At 39.1% G+C, this 17,733-nt stretch overlaps 1 protein-coding gene across 23 annotated transcripts in view; it reads left to right on the top strand.

Moving 5' to 3' along the window:
* Positions 1 to 17,733, top strand: part of ABCC9 (ATP binding cassette subfamily C member 9) — a 123,600-nt gene that overhangs the window by 38,595 nt on the left and 67,272 nt on the right. For all 23 annotated transcript variants that reach the window (XM_070620703.1, XM_070620699.1, XM_070620702.1 and 20 more), the window contains 3 exons: positions 5,091 to 5,199; positions 9,468 to 9,575; positions 17,120 to 17,192. In XM_070620703.1, coding sequence (XP_070476804.1) covers positions 5,091 to 5,199; positions 9,468 to 9,575; positions 17,120 to 17,192 — 290 coding nt within the window. The remainder of the gene's footprint in view (positions 1 to 5,090; positions 5,200 to 9,467; positions 9,576 to 17,119; positions 17,193 to 17,733) is intronic.

The raw sequence follows: 17,733 nt of genomic DNA, 5'->3' as shown, positions 1-17,733 counted from the left end.
AGTGTTGACTGTGCTCGGCATTTTCTTCAGTGCCTGGGGACCCGTGACCAGTCTTTGATGCCAGTTGGCCTACAGCGAGTCGAGCAGCCTGTTTATAATCGGAAACTTTCGCTGGCTGATTTTGAAACCTCCTCTTCCGGACTGTGGAAGTGATAGGTTCTTCACTGCATTCTTAAATGCGTTCAGAAATTTGGTGGGTTAGACTGGGGTGCAGCACACTTTCAAACTTGTGTTCGACGTGCATGGAAGCAACTTGTACACTTCTCTGCTGTAGGAAAATTCCATGCCCTGTAAAATTCTCCGCCACAGGAAAATTCTACACTTCCTTTTAAAACTGGGTAGCTTGTTAGCCAAAACTGTCTTCATGGTGCTCAATGAGCGGGACCACATGTGGGCAGAATGAAATGGACGAAAGAGGCAGTTACGATTCAGGTTATCTCCTCACAACCCCAGCAGCCCACACAGTTAAAGCTTTCTGGACGTTTTATGATGATGTGTTCCAGTCTGCCTTTGCAAAACAGAGCGAAGAAATGAAGAGAAGTAGGAAAAGTGGCTGTTATCTAAAAGATGAACATACTTGAATAAGAGTGATTTTTCAGATGCTTGCCTCACTTTTCCACTTTGTTTTATTTGTAAGGAAATAATTTCTATGTTTTGCTTTTTGGAGGAGAATTTAAGTGGATATGTTGTATCTTTTATAAATAATTTAAGTTTCTGATATTCGATGTATAATGCAGTATCTAAATCCAAAGATGTTATTGGCTAAGGGAAAAATGTGTAAAATTGATCCCTCACTTAGTTGGAAAATAACTTGGTGTCCTTTCTCTCATGTACCTCCCAAAGGAATGTGTGCTTGGCTAGTCTACTGCGGTTACCTGCGATCAAATACATTGTTACGATATTTATCATTAAATTTGTGTAGACTTTGACCTGGTCCCTGTTTACAAATGTTTCGTAGTTCCCACAAGAAAAACACATAACATATGTAGCTAAAACTTTCAATACTTTTATGAATTATCTAAACAAATGAGAATTAGTAAAATGCTGAACTATAAAGGTTGTGGAGGCAGGATAAGAAATTGATTGGTATCAAAGATGCCTGATTTCAACTCGTAGACTGCCATGGAATAGTCATTGTTCACCCTCAAGCTCATTATTTAGTGGCTCTGTAGCTCAGCTTCCTCGCTTGTCAAATAAGCACAATAATAGCTCTGCTCATGGCAGTTGAGAGAATTAGATGAGATAATACAGAAAGAGTGCCCAGCATACTGCCTAAATATTTTAGGTATTTTACAATTCTCCATTTTGCTAATTTAACACCATCTTACTAATCTCCATTCCATGCTTCAGAGAGTGATCTTCTGTGGGTCTACATGCGTTTATTGACGCTTCAGTTACATTGCTAGGCATTAGGGATTGCAAAGATGAAAGGTAGAGTGAAATCAGCAGGGAGTCTGCAGTCTACTTGGAGAGACCAGGACGGAAAACTAATTACAATATGGTGTGTTTTGCTGTTATAGCGCTCTACACAATGCCAGGGACCCATATCTGAGAATCCTTGAAGCTCTTCGAGAGAGAAGGCAGATAGTCTGGTCAGTGGAAGTTTAAAGCAGATTGTGGCTTCTTCATAGGATATTAAAGAATAACTAGGATTTGGCCAGTTGAAGGAAAAGGGAGAACACGTTCTTTCTGAGGGAACTACATAGGCAAGGGGAAAGGGTGAGTAAGTAGGTGAGAGCTCTTGGTACATTCAGGGGACTAAAAGTAGTTGAGTGTAGCTGGAGAAAGGTTCTGAGGTGGAAAGTGTCAGGGATGAAGCTGGAGAGTAAAATCCTGATCAGCCTGTATGTGATGCTAAGGATGCTAAAAGGCAAAGGGTGCCCTTTCATATGAACAGGTTTGCATTTTTAAAATATAACCCTGGCAGCATGGTGGAAATTACTTCACCCTTGGTCAGGATTCATGCGTTTTCCATAATTGTTTTGCCTCTGTGATTTCTAAAAGGACCCTTCATGAACAGGAAATGCTTTTTGTATTACCTATTTATTCATTCACCAGACACTTCTTGAGGAATTACTATGTTAGATTTTTGGCTAGATTCTGAAGATGAAAATCTTTTCTCTTAGAGAGTTCACCATCTACTGGGAGAGATAGACAGTAACAAAACAATGCCAAAGCGGTTCAGGGGACCCTCAGCCAGAAAGCCTACAGTGATGGGGACAGGGAGGAGAAAGGATGGGCGAGGTTCAGAGGAGGGTTAGTTTTGGGGTGCTCCAATGTTCATTGTAATTGGAGCTCCAAAGTAAGATGTTATAAAGAGAAAGGGAAGTTCTCGTCTTGCCCCAGTCATGCTCAGGGACCATTGCTTCCTGAGGTTTAGTAAAAATGGGGCTCATTAATTCCATAAAAGCTTCAGTAAGATTTGTGTGTGTACTAGAAAAGTGAAATAGAGAACTGAATCAACCAACTTTACTTAAATGTCTGAATCATTGGCTTATTCATTCTTTGATTTATTCAACAAACACTCGTTGAGTAATGTGTTCCAGGAGCTGCTCGACTAAGTTACAGGGGCAAACAAGCCTGACGCCGTACTTTCCTTTGTGTGCAAAGACGTAGCACAAGATTGTTTAAAAGATATTCCTTTTATTGACAGAGCTGTGCTCTTTAAAATCCAGTCTCTTCAAAACATAAGAACAGAATGTCAAAGTCTATAAAAGTAAAGAAGGAATAACTACCATTTAAGATGATTAATATGACACTTCATAAGGCATTTCTGACACTGTCTTTCAAGTCTGTGTGGTCAAGCTTTGCTGACAAAGACTCAAGAGAGCACACAAACCAAACTCTTCTTTTTTGTTATTGTTGTTCTGAAATTCTTTCTTTAATTGCTGTAAAATATACATAACGTAAAGTTTGCCATTTAAACCATTTTAAGTTACAGTTCAGTGGCATTAAGTACATTGACGTTGTTGTGCAAATATCACCACAATCTATCTCTAGAGCTTTTTTATCTTCTCAGATTGAAACTGTATACTCAATAAATAATAACTCCTCGTTTACCTCTCCTTGCAGACCCTGGTGACCACCATTGACTTTCTGTCTCTATGAATTTGAGTGTTTTAGGTACCTCACATAAGTGGAATCATACGTATTTTTTTGTGCTTATTTTATTTAGCATAATCTCTTCAAGGTTCGTCCATGTTGTCCATAACTCTGATATATTTAGGTGAGTCAAGAATTCCAGGGGCCGACCCGGTGGCTCAGTGGTTAAGTGTGCACGTTCCACTTCTCGGTGGCCCAGGGTTCGCAGGTTCGGATACTGGGTGCAGCCATGGCAGCGATTGGCAAAAAGCCATGCTGTGGTAGGCGTCCCACATATAAAGTAGAGGAAGATGGGCATGGATGTTAGCTCAGGGTCAGTCTTCCTCAGCAAAAAGAGGAGGATTGGCAGTAGTTAGCTCAGGGCTAATCTTCCTCAAAAAAAAAAAAAAGAATTCCAGAACCAGGGTGCAGCCGCTATGGAAAACAGTATGGCTGCTCCTCAAAAAATTAAGCATGGAATTGCCATATGATACAGCAATTCCACTTCAGGGTATATACCCAAAAGACTTGAATAGATATTTGTGCACCCATGTTCATAGCAGCATTATTCACAATAGCCAAAAAGTTGAAACAACCCAAATATCCATCAGCAGATGAATAAATAAACAAAATGTGACCTATACATACAATGGAATATTATTCGACCAAAGCTTTGCTTAAACAATTATCTCTTTTAGTTTCCTATGAATGCAATTTGGAAGCGAATGTGTAGTTAGACTGCCCCAATGGATTTTATCTCCCTTTACGTTTCCGATGAAAGGAAGCAATTTCTATGGCATATGAGGTTAAAGAGCTTAAAGGATTATGGGCAACAGACTGAATTAAATAGACTTCTCTTCATTTTATTAGTCTGTCACATAAACAAACTATGCAGACCTATCCGGATGCACTTCATTTTACTACAAGTTCGAATGAAAAGAAAAAAGAAACCTTCCGTTTCGAGTGTATATTTTCTAGTTTCATATCAAAGGCGATATTTCCCTGTAGTTGATGCTGCCTGTGCCAAGTTAGTTGGTTCATGTTCTGCATCATAGCATGCTAAAAGGAGCCTTTCTTTTCCTTTGCAACTTCACAGAGTTTTCTTTAGTGTATTCTTTTATTTATAGAAGGATGTTTTCAAATCATGTTATTGTTTTCTTTGATTCTTTTTGCTCCTGGTCCTATGACACTGGTTTGAGAAAATTAGAATGTGAGGGGTAGGTGGGCCAAGGAGTCTTGTGCCCAGCCTAAGGAGACCATGCTGAAGAATGTTTGCAAACCACTGTTCTAGAGCAGGGCTTCTCAAACAGTAATATGCTTATGAAGCATCTCCGGATCTTGGTAAAATGCGTATTTTGATTCAGTAGGTCTTGGGTGGGGCCTGAGGGTCTCTGTTTCTAGTAAGCGCCCAGGTGCTGTTGAGGCCGCAGATCTTTGGCTAACACTTTGAGTAACAAGACTCTAGAGGGCCCTCTGCTTCCCAGGTTTGGAAAATATGTGTAATATCTAGTGTTTCAGCAAGACAGCATAGTAGGCATGGACCCTGGATCTGTGTGTTACATGCTGAATGCTTTTTGGCAGGCCACTTAACTTCTCTGTCCCCATTTCCTCTCATTTGTAAAATTAGAATAATAAGGGTACTTCTCTCATTAGTATTATTATTTTTAACCACCCTGTTTCAAGTTCCTCTCCGATTCTACCGTCTTTGACAAGGAGTACAATTGCAAAAGAAATTTGGCTGAATCTGTGGTGACCAATTGTTTCTGGTTTTCATGAGATTTCTGCTTTTAGCACTCAAAATCCCAGGTCCCAGGAGCCCGTCAGTCCCAGGCAGTTTAGGACGCTTGTTCATCCTAGCTGAATTCCCAGTTGGTCTTGAGAAATGACTCTCAGAGGCGGCTTGCTCAACATGATAATAAGTGGGGAAAAAGCTCGTTTACTTAGGTAGAACTCCATTGGTGGCGGTTTTATTTTTAAGCCTTATTTTGTGTTTGTTTGCTTTTTTGCAGTGTTCAAAAGCTAAATGAGTTTCTGCTGAGTGATGAGATTGGCGAGGACAGCTGGCGAACTGGTGAAAGTTCTCTTCCTTTTGAGTCGTGTAAGAAACACACTGGAGTTGTAAGTGCTTTTCCTTGTTATGGAAGCTCTGAATACGGGACAGTCCCAGATGGATGGTTTAAAATGGGTCCAATTAGAAGAAATTGTAAGCTTTCAATCTGTATGAAGAAAAACTGCCACCTACTTCCACAACAAAGCTCACAAGTCTAAAATCAATACACAAATGTATAAAGCTTGTCTTTATAAATCACCAAAGAATTCTCTCAAGAGGGACAGCGTGTGTTCAATTCAAAAGGAAATCGAAAGGTTGTTTACCCCAAGCTTTATATAAAAATAATACAAAATAAGCTTACAACTCCTGCACCATATTCTTATAATACCTTTTAGCAATATTACACTTTTTAGTTTGAAAAGTGCTTTTTGATGCATTATAACTTTTGACTCACTTAATGCATTACATTGCATTATCTATTTTTATTTTCTAGAAGAGTATATTGAGCTTGCAGGTTGTTTGGTTTGAATAAAGTATAAGATTAGTATGTGGCAGAGCCTGAATTAAAACCTGAGTCTTGTAACTCCTGAACCAGTTTATTTATCCACTATACCAATATTTACTCAGTGTCTACGTAAAGCCTGGAAACACAGTCAGCATTATGTTGTCATGTATTACATGTCACATGACATGTATTGTGTGTTTGCCTGTGTTTCCAGACTTATTGACTTCCTTGTACTTTGTGCCAAGACCTAAGTCTATAGCTATGAACAAGGCGGACAAGATCCTTCTGGTCACAGAATTTGCTTTCTAGGGGCAGGAGTCAGATGACAAACAAATAAATAAAATGAGAGAATTTCGCTGTGGGAAGAAAATAAGAGAAGATAATAGACAGTGATTGAGATGCTCAAAGCAGGGTGGCCGTTTCTCAGAAGGCCCCTCTGAAGAGTTGGCATTTGAGCTGAGACCTGAATGGAGAGTAGATACCTCTTCTGCAAAGATCTGAGAAAAGAGCGTTTCAGGCAGAGAACTGGTAGATGCAAAGACCCTGAGGTGGGAATTAATTTGGTGTGTTCAGGGAACCGAGGGGCACTATGGTTGAAGTCTGGTGAAGAAGAGAGAGACAAGACAAGGTAAGAAGCAGCGCTCAGGGTCTTGTAGACCATGGAAGGCATTTGGATTTAATTGACATGCAATAGGAAACCGTTGGAGAGTTTTAAAGCAGGGCCTAATATAATATTGTTTATATTTTGAAAAGATCACTTTGGCTACTGAGTGGGATGAGAGTAGAACAGATGGATCGGTAAAGAGGCCGTTATAATAACAAGAAAGAAAGAATGATGGTTGGAACTAGTTTTTATTGCAGTTACGGTGGAGATTGTGAGGAAGTAATCAAATTCAGTGTACATTTTCTTAGGCTGAACTGATAAAGACTTGCTCGTAGATTGGATAGAGGGGATGAGGGAGAAAGAAGACTTAAGGAGGAATCCTAGGTTATTGGCTTCACTGCTGGGTGGATGGTGGAGCCGTTAACTGAAATGGGAAGCTAAGAAATAAGTAGGTTGGTGTTGAGGTGGAATCAAGAGACATATTTTGCACATGATAATTCTAAGATATTTATTGACATCCAAGAAGAGAAGTCAGCATTGGAGAACTAAATTTAAGAGTCATTAGCCATTAGATAATATTTAAATCAATAGGACTGGATTATACCACTTTCTTGAAAGACGTGTCTGAAAAATTCCGAAGTCTTTAAAATTAATATGTATGTTTCATGACAGTAAAGTAGAAAGATGTTATTCTAAAATGAATCATGTTATGAGTTATTATTAGGTATTCATGTTACTCTTAGAGAAAAATATGAAGACCTTTACCATTTGTGTAACCAAACAAAAATGCACATGCAGTCTCCTGACTGGAATTGATTGAGGCTTGGAAATTTATATTAAATTTTTCTTTACATTGTGTTTAAAGCTGCTAAAAATATCTATGATGAGCACTTGGCTGTATTTAAACTTGCTGTTTTCTTCTGCTTTTCTGGAGTTACTTTTCACTCTGTGCTAAGCTGTTTTATTGAGCAGGTGTGATTTTGTCTGAGAGGGAACTACCACTCATGCTTATATACGCTGGAGCAACAATGCTTGAAAATGCTTGTTTGCTATTGTGCAGACATAGACACAAAGACAAGAACACATTATAGAGTGTCTACACTTTGAGGCAGCAAGAAAGTCCAGCATTTGATTAGAACCAACATGGTCACACTTTGGATGGTAGGAGGTTACCAGAGAACTTATTAGATCATCTTTCAGAGATGTGGGGAAGAGCAGAGTGAGATGACCTCACAAAAGGGAATGTCGCAGGTCAAGTCTGCAGAGTCAGGGAAATCTGAAGAATCTGAAGTTTGTGTGAGATGAGGGAGAGAAGAAAAATGGAACCGAGAAAAGGTTTTTGGAAGGAAAAAAGAATCCCCTTCAAATGCATCCAATATCTTCAGGGTTATTGAAACCAGACTGGACTTCTGATGTCTTTCAGGATCATTCATCACTGCTGATGGGCCAAACCACAAACGACAAACTTTTTAAAATGGAGTGAAAAAAGCTGTGTGTTTGAAAATAACACTAATGGAAACTCCTTCTCGAGAGCGCTTACGATGCTATGTATTCTGTAAAAGCTTAGAGTTAAGTGGTTTTGGCTGTAGAATCTCCATGGAGAATTAGTGACATTCTAGAGCCAAAGTCTCTTCAAATTACATCTGTGGAACTCCGACTCAAATCTCTGTCAACACATCTCCTCCTCCCACCCTCTCGTTAATTTTGCGAAGAACGTGAAGTCATTCCTTTTGGGTCTCTGGGGGCAATACTACTATGGAATTGAAGACTCTAGGAGACAGTGAATATATGTATAGGTATAGATGTGTCTTGCATGGGAGGTACGCTTTGCTTAAAAGATAGTGACTTTCAATATCTCACGCAATGCTCTTCCAGGGTCATCTGTGAGGACTGTGAGAAGAAAAACAGAACTAAAATAAAATTTCATGAACACTCTCTTTTTTTTAAGTTAAATTGCATTAAGTATTTTCTGTGTGACAGAATCACTGCTAGTTCTTCTCAGTGGCTTTTTAGTCTGTGTATTTATTTGCATGTAGCCCAGCAATGTACTGTTTGATAGTTTGATATTCTGTTGGTACACCAGTTGATGGAAGCTGGAAGAGCGCTGTCTTGCTTGGATTAGATTACTGATTATTCGAGGATGTTCCTAATCCCCATAGTAGAACTCAGTGGATTTTTCAAAAAGCTGAACCTGTAATTCCAGGCCAACAAAAAAGAGTTTCATAATTCTAGAATTCTTTGCTTTTATAGGTGATTTACCAGTTTTAAAGTATATTATGTTCAGCCTTCATAATGACTGTAAGGTATTTAAGTAAGATAGATAATTATTTATGTTGAAATGCTTGCTCACTAGATTCCTAGGACAAATTTGGAGCTTACGAATTTTTCTAAATTAGAGGTTTACAGAGCTGAATTTTCTTTCTCTCTAGCCATTCATCTCTATCTATGTGAAATTAAACTCAAAATTAGAGAATAACAAATTTCTAGTCTATGACCTAACTTAAGCTCATTTTAAGTATGTGAAGACTGTCCAGCCATAGCTGGCATCCTCTTTATTATGGCTGCTTTAGTCCTTTCACTAGGAATAAGGCAGTAACACTTGAGAAAGACTCAATCAGTCTACAGTGCTTGTGGATTGCTTTATACATGTGTGGGCAAAAAAAAAAAATCCTAGATCTTTATGCTTTTTCTCACTCCACAGTGGGTCCTTCAGTGATGTGCAGTCTGATCTGATTTATGTGAATGTATCAGGTTCAAAATCCTCATGAATAAGAGGGTGATCAAAAATGTACTGTTGGAACTTTTACAAGCCCAGTGGCCTAACAAGTAGATTCCAGTTTAACCTGAGTTAATCTGCTTGCTTTTTGACCTGACACACAGTTTTCTATTGCCTGGATATATTCGTCTGGATAGCTGGAGAAAGACTATCCAAAACCTAGTTGGGGCTCAGCACTTTAACTTCCATCATTTGCAAGTATCACATCTTTGTATTTTCATTTTTCTTAAAAGCTTTATAGATTAGATTTAAAATGATAGCTTCATGCTTTCTCGTTATCATTTCCTTTTTTCTTCTTTGGAGAAGCCATTGAAATAATTAAAATAATGCATTCACTTAGATCTTTTTCTTGGAATTCAAGTGGAGAAGTAGCAATGTGAGTTAATGTTTGGTAAAACCTCCATCTTTTTTGTAAAATTTCAACTTGTGTTCTTTTCCATTGGGAATGCAGCAGCCGAAAACTATAAACAGGAAGCAGCCTGGAAGATATCACCTGGACAGCTATGAGCAGTCAACACGACGTCTACGTCCTGTAGAGACTGAGGATATTGCAATAAAGGTTATTTCCTGGATCCTTACAATAATAGAAACGTTTATGTTACTATTTTATGGTGAAGTTCTGCTAAAGTGTCCTAAATCGTGTCTTTAAAGTCTCTTTACAGTGATCACTAATCCTCATAACATTTTCAAAAATATGCTGGAGTTTGTAATTCTCAGTTCCTCCTCACCTCCCAACGACAGTTTTTGCTCCAACAGTATGTTTTAATAACTGGAGCATGAGCCTTTCTTCTGAATCTGCGTTAGAAGCTAGTATCCAACGTATTTCCTCTTACGTTTATCTACCAAGAAAATTGATTTATAGAGAACACCAGTATTATAAATCCAAGTTTTAAGGAAATAAATTAGATAGCAATTGTCTTCAAGCAGGAAAGGCTTAGACCAGCGTTGCGTGTGTTCACCCAGCTTCTCCATACTGCCTTTGATCTCGTTTCAAACTCAGCCTTTTGTACTCTTCCCAGGCAAGTGTGCTCCATAGAACAGGCCACCACAGGAGCACCAGCTAAGGATGGAGAGTTGGGATAAGCCCCAGGGAGGGGTCAGTGGTGTGTGGGGACTGGAGCAGATGCCAGCAGCAGCCAAGGGCCTCTGGACATCGGAGCCACGAGAGTCCTGGCAACTGGCCATTAGAAAACTAGCTGCATCGGCTGCTTGGGGCTGTCAGACTCCCTGCACCGCCCAGCCCGGTCAGAGAGTGGGGGAGACTCAATGGTGGACAGAAGAGCCGAGAGCGACACTTAATTCTCCTCTCTCCCTATTGCCTGACACAATACCTGTCCCACAGTAGGCGCTTGGCAATCGGAGCAAGTGTGTTATTGGATGGAATAAGCTAATGCTAGCCCTGCCTGTGCCATTAATTTGATGTGTGACTTTTGGGCAAACTGTTTCTCTGAGCCATACCATGGCCCGTCTTGAGGTGGGGATGCCGTTTTAGTGTGGTTGTTTTGAGGATAAAATATGTCACCTGTGAATTTAAAGAGCTATAGTGATTCCTAACCTTGGCTGTCCATTAGAATCACCTAGAAAGCTTTAACACTATGTATGTGGGACCTGGACGTCGGTTTTAGAAATAGTTGTAGTAGTTCCCTAGGCAATTGCAATGTGCAAGTAGGGTGTGAACTACTAGGCTATGAAAAAGTAAATAACGAGAGACTAGACATGGTCTTCTATGCTACTGATTCTCAAATATGTCCAGATAACAACTAATATATTAGTGACTAAAAGTCAGTTTTTTAAATTGATATTTTCTATTCATTATAATACGAATCTAAAAATGTATCTTTTCCGTGTGACTTATTCAATTTATTTTCATTCTGAAAGTAAAAAAGGAAGGTATCGGGGCCAGCCCAGTGGCGTAGTGGTTAAGTTCAGTGCACTCTACTTTGGTGGCCCAGGTTCACGGGTTTGGATCCTGGGCATGGACCTTTACCACTTATCAGCCATGCTGTGGCAGCAACCCATGTACAGAATAGAGGAAGATTGGCCATGGATGTTAGGTCAGGGCAAAGCTTCCTTAAGCAAAAAGAGGAAGATCAGCAACAGATGCTAGCTCAGGGCAAATCTTCCTCAGCAAAAAAAAAAGGGGGGGGGTGGGAAGGTATCATGATTTTTCCCCCCAAATTGATCCTTTGTCCACCAAAAAAAACCCACAAAAAACAAGAAACAAAAAAACCCTGCTTATCAATGGCCTAGAATATGCTATGCCTCTGAATGTCCTCTGCAGCTTCAAGCCCAACTTCAAGCAGAAATTATTTATTCATGGTGGAAATTCCCAAATTGATAATAACTCATTTATCTTTTTGAAATCTTTTTTTATTGTGAAATACAACATACTTACATAAAAGTACTTAAAACACATATGTACCATTAAAATTAAATGAAGACCTATGCAACCACCACCAAGTAAAGCTCATCACCAGCTCTCTCCAAAGGCCCCCAACAGACGCATTTGCTGCTCTCTCATATCTCTCCCTCAAAATATAATTGCCACCTTGACTTTTATAGCATCATTTCCTTGATTATCCTTGCTATGGATGACTCCCCAAAGACGTATTTTAGTTTTTTTAAGTTTAAGTGTGTGTGTATGTGTGTGTATGTGTGTGCTTTGTTTCTTCTGCTCAACTTAATGTACGTATAATCCATCCACGTTGCAGTCTGAAGCCATAATTCATTCATTCTCATTGCTGCGTAGTGTTCCATTGTATGCATATACCAGAATTTATTTATCCATTCTACTTTTGGTGGACTTTTAGTTATTTTTCAGTTTGAGGCTATTGTGAACAGGTGCTGAGTCATAGGGTTGGTACTTCTTCAACTTTCCTAGATAGGTGCAAACTGTCTTCCAAAGTGGTTGTCCCAATTTACACTTCTGTCATAATGATCAAGAGTTCCAGTTGCTCCACATCTTCACCGGTGCTTCCAATATTTTGCCAAAGTGTGTATGGTGTGTTGAGGGGAGGTACAGTTGTTGTGGTTTTTATTTGCATTTTTCTGACTTCTAATGAAGTTGAGCACCTTTTTATATATATTCACCATTTGGGTTTGGATTTTCTCTTTTGTGAATTGCCCAGGTTATTTGTCCCTCTTGTTTGAAAAAATTCTGGGTACTTCTTCTCTGGCAATTATGTATGTTACAAAATTCTTCTCCCACTCTGTAGCTTGGCTTTTCACTCTATGGTATCAGAAGTTCTTAATTTAATTTTATTATTTTTGGTGAAGAAAATTTTGGTGAAGAACAGATTTGGCAAATATCTGTTGCCAATCTTACTCTTTTTGCTTGAGGAAGATCGTTGCTGAGCTAACATCTGTGCCAATCTTCATTTATTTTATGTGGGATGCTGCCACAGCGTGGCTTGACAAGCAGTGCTAGATCTGAACCCCAGGCTGCTGAAGCAGAGCGTGTGATCTTAACCACTATGCCATTGGGCCAGTCTGCCAGAACTTCTTAATTTTAATGTAGTCTAGTTTATATAACTTTCCCTTTATGCTTAATGCTTTGCTTTTCATCTCATTTAAGAAATGCTTTTCATTTCTCATTTAAGAAAACTTTTCCTACCAGAGGTCATGAAGGTATTTTATATTAGCTCCCAAAATCTTTGAAGCCACACCTTTCACTTTTAGTTCTTTAAGCGACATAGAATTGATTTTTGTGTTTGGTATGAAGCAGGGTTGTGAGTTAGTAGGGGAATCAGTAATAAATAATTTTAGTTGTAAATTCTGCAGTAGTAAATTTAGTGGTAGTAATTGTACTACACTTAGTAGTAAGTCAGTAAGGTTTGATTTAATTGTTTGTATGATATCCAATTGTTCCAGCCGCATATATTGGTCACTGACCCCGCTGACCTTCAGTGTAGTCTGTCACACATCAAGGGTCTTTATATTTCTGGCTTGATAGCTGGCCTTAATTTGTTTTCATCTGATTTATTTGTCTGTCTAATATTCCGCTGTTATGATTTTTCTAACTTCCTAATCAACATTGACATCTTTTAGGAAAGATTCTTACGCCTTGTTCTTTTCCTCCTAAAATATCTTAGCTATTCATGGCCCTTTGGAGGAAAGAAGCTTAGGTGCCCTGAGCTTCTATTTCTGAATGTGTACTTTTCCTTATACTTTGACTTGGCATTTCCTTACTCCTTTCTTTAATGAACTTTTTAAAAAACTATACCTTATTCAGCATTTTTACTTATTTCCAGCAGGAGGAAATGGACAATGGTTTGTGTAAGGTCCTGCCTTTAAATGTTTAAAAATTATTTTAATTGAGTTGAAATTCACACAGCATAAAATTAACCATTTTAAAGTGAACAATTCATGGCATTTAGTGCATTCACAATGTTGTGCAACCACCACATCTATCTAGTTGCAAGCCATTTTCATCACCCCGAAAGGAAACCCCCTACCCGTGAAGCATCTCTCCCCATTCTCCCTCCTCTCTTGCCCTTGGCAGCCACCAATCTACTTTCCATCTCGATGGATTTGCCTATTCTGGATATTTCATATAAATGGAATCAAACAGTAGCTGACTTTCTGTGTCTGTCTGGATGCTGCCTTTACATTTTAGTCCATTCTTTCCTCTTACTCCTGACCCTCGCTCCTATTCACCTCATCCCCCGACCCCATTTTGGTACCAGCTCTAATGTGCTCAATAGATGCACTTAAATGTACTCATATTATTGGAAAATATGTAGTGTTGTCATGAGCATCTATGTGCTTTCAATTTACTAAAATGTTTTTATGATAGTTTGCTTCTTCTAAAGGTACCACTGTATTCTGGAGAATGCATCCCTGTCTTTTATTTATCCCCTAGTGATGACCGCTGGGTTTGCCTCCATTTTCCCTCTATCATAAACCAAGCTGTGATGATCATTTTTGTACCTATCCTTTTATGAGCCTTCGCAGAGATTTATATGTCAGCTGATTTTCCAAGATCAAATGGCTATTTAGGGAAGCCAGGATTTTAACTCTGATAGTAGACAAGTGAGACTATTTCGTAAAAGGCAAGAGGGGCTGGAAGTGCAAATTGCGGCAGGAGAAATTAACTTTGGCCCTCCTCCTCCATCCCCTCAAGTGGACATTGTTCCCTCTTTTACTGCTGTGTAGCACCAAATCATGAGGTGACGCTGCATTCTTCTGCTGCTTTCAGACCTTATCTTTCTTTCCTCTCTCACGCTCTTGTGAAGCTATAGTATTTTCTAGCTTTCTCACATTTATTATCAGAGGACCTCATAATCGCTCCCCACCTCATCGAACATTTGGGTACCTGTATCCTAGTCCATCTTTCTAAATTAGTAGCTGCCACACATGGATGTAATTTAAACTTCCAAGTGCACAGCCTACCTAGTGTCCCAGCCCAGAAATCCCTTAATCTACTGTCACTCCATTTCGACAACCTCACTTATGATCACATTTGGCTACCACCTGGGATTGCAGCCTCTGAAATCTTAAACTCTCTTATACCAGTCAGTCACTGGCCTCAAATCCTGACCCTTTAGCTCTTTTGGGTATTTACCTTCACTGTCATTGTTTTTTAACCTCATTGAGACCTCCAACAACTTCTCTCTCAGTCCTTTAACACCTTTCTGTAGCAATCCAACCTCATGCCTTCTGCACTCCTATACACGGGCTGCTGAGTACTATGGAGGAAATGCCACGATGGTGCAAGTTGGCATAGCCACAGATTTGTCATCTCCAACCTCAGCTGACCCTCAGTAGATCCTGACAGTCCTTCTACATGCATCTCATCAGCATTCTTTCCTGTAACCTACAGTAGCTCTTCAGCTGTCACCACTCTCTTCGCACCTTGTTCTATCTCTCCTTTAGCCTCCTCTTTCTGCAGATAACCTTTACTCCCAATTCACTGAAAATGTAAAGATTGTCGTGTTGGGCCTCTTTAAGTTCTGTGCTGGCCCTCTTCCAGGCCCATCTATGTTTGCAACTCTTTTAGCCTGCTTGTCTACTCTCTCTGAGAGAGAGGGATCCTCAGCCTTTGAGGCTGTGTATTTTCTTTGAACATCATTTGTCATTTAGCCACAGTATCTTAAACTTCTGCCCCGGCCAGCTCTATCCATTATTTCCCGCAATGTGTTTCATAGTTTTCTGATCCTGGGCCTCTTCTCATTGTAGAAATTTACCCAGAAACGCCTTCATTGAAATTCAGTATATTTTCAAAACTAGCTAAAACACCACCTTTTCCAAAAAGCTCTTATTTTCTTTAACTCGTCTCAAAATGACTTTCTTTCTGAACTGCTGTTGAATTTCTGTGTGTCTGCCCCCTCTTTTTGTTACTTAGCCCATCTCTCGTGTATTGCACTTACTTCTGTCCATGATTTATTTACTTGACAGACTGCAAATTCCAAGAGAGCGGGGAGGATGCATTCTACCCTTTTTGTAGCCAACATTAGTCCTAACACAGTGCCTCACATAGAGTGGGTACTCAGCAAATGTTTGTAAAGTGATCAGTAATTCAGCCCTTGCTTCCAGGCCACCCTCCTTCCAGGACTAATGTCAGGCATATCTGATGATGGCTATTACTAAATGCCATACCTTATTTTACAAGCCAAAGAAAACCTACATGGAAAAACACAATCTAACCTTTTCAAGCAACCTTTTCACTCTTTAACTTGTTTGTTTAAGGGCTTTTTAGGGATAGAATTAGTTACAATTTAGACATCCCCAATCTATTCTGCAAAATTCCCAAACACTAAGGTGCTTAGAAATTTCATCATTTGTGGTTTTGAAACACACATTAATATATGAGCAAGGAGTATCCTTATTTTATTTTCGTCTAAGTTTCCAGGCACCTTCCCTCCCCTTACCTGTCTCTATTCACCCCTCCAACCCTCGGGTTCTGTTATACCTCTTTTTGTTTCCCATTTTTGTAACTCTTAAAACTATCGGGTCCACTTGAAGCCTGTTAAAACAAATGGATTGCTTTGGACGACTCTCAGGTCTTCTCATCTTTGCTGGTTGTTGAGTTTATACCACCAGGCAGTGCTGCCTCATTTCTGTGCTTTACTCCTCCCTCTCCTGCGCTCGTTCCTTTAAGTTCAGTGAATAGAGATACATCCACAAAGTTCGGGAAACTCATTCAGTACAAAAATCTTCCTCCTGGAATTATGTTAAGTGAAATAAGCCAGCGAGAGAAGGATAATCTGTGTATGACTCCACTCATATGAGGAATTTAAAATTATTGACTAAGAACAGTTTAGTGGATACCAGGGGAAAGGTGGGGTGGGGGTTGGGCACAAATGGTGAAGTGGTGCACCTACAACATGACTGACAAACGTTAATGTACAACTGAAATTTCACAAGATTGTAACCTATCATTAACTCAATAATAAAAAAAAATCTTCCTCCTTAGCTAACAGAGTCATTTTGTTGGAATAATTTGTAGTCATTTCTGTGCTTTCCTTTGCATCACTGGATTCTGGGAGTTGCCTAGCAGTGAGAAAATGATCAACGTAGAGGTTACATTGGAAAATATTTGGGACGGTTACTCTTTAAGAATGCTCACATGTAAATAATCCAGTAATCCAAAATTTTCAGAGAAAATTGTTGTAATTTTTAGCATTCTTCATAATATGACTCAAAGACTCTCCTTTCACTTCCATTCACAAAAAAGAATGGAAGTGAAAGGAGAGTCTTTGAGTCATATTTTGTTTCATTTATACCTTTAAATATAGTCGAGTGTCACTTAATGACGAGAATACGTTCTGAGAAATGTGTCGTGAGGCAATTTTGTCGTTGTGTGAACACCACGGAGTGTACTTACGCAAACTTAGATGGTGTAGCCTGCTACACACCTAGGCTGTATGGCACTAACCTTAGGGGACCACCGTTGTATATGTGGTCTGTTTTGACCGAAACATTGTTATGTGGTGGATGACTGTAGTTACAACTCCAAATTAGAATTTCACCACCAGTGTGTTCTGCCTTGTGTTGAAAATCTTTCAGTGCTTTAAAAAGAAAATTTATTTTAATTGAAATTACTCTCTAACAGTGCATATATACATAATTTTATAATTTAATTTCTGTATTCTTATTTTCTAGGTCACAAATGGGTACTTTTCATGGGGAAGTGGTTTAGCTACATTATCCAATATAGATATTCGAATTCCAACAGGTAAGAGTCGTTTTTTACTCAGTTTGTGTAATTGTTAGCTATCACAATCATGGATTTTCTGAGATAATTGAGCCTAACACAAAGAAAGACCTTTAAAGACAAAACATTTTTTATAATTATTTATTTGCACCGTGGATCTCATGAGCCACTGTATCACTGTGGGAATGACTGGAAATGATAAAACTTGCCTTTCACTACAAAGCGTAGCTCTTTGGACAAGTAATTTACTGCCCAAATGAACTGTTATCGGTTTATTTGCTGATTTGTGCCATTTAAATGATGGGATAGTTGATTTCTCATTTTGTTGGAGAGAAAAGCTTAAAGAGTATATGAGAAAATAGTGTTCTATCCCTGAAGAAGACTGATGAAATTTTGAAGATGTTTATGCCTCAAATACCCAATAATTTTTGTTTAAAGTGTCTGGATAATTGAATAGAATATTTTTTGACTTGGCTTGATGGTCGGTTGTCTTGGGCCTTTTCCCCTTTTATCTGTAAATCAAAGTAAGAAATTGGAGAAGATGTCTTAATAACAGCCCAAA

Source organism: Equus przewalskii, chromosome 5 (genome assembly GCF_037783145.1).
Source record: "Equus przewalskii isolate Varuska chromosome 5, EquPr2, whole genome shotgun sequence".
Classification (NCBI taxonomy): Eukaryota; Metazoa; Chordata; class Mammalia; order Perissodactyla; family Equidae; genus Equus; species Equus przewalskii.
Note: the sequence above shows the minus strand (reverse complement) of the source record. Positions and strands in the feature narration are given on the sequence as shown.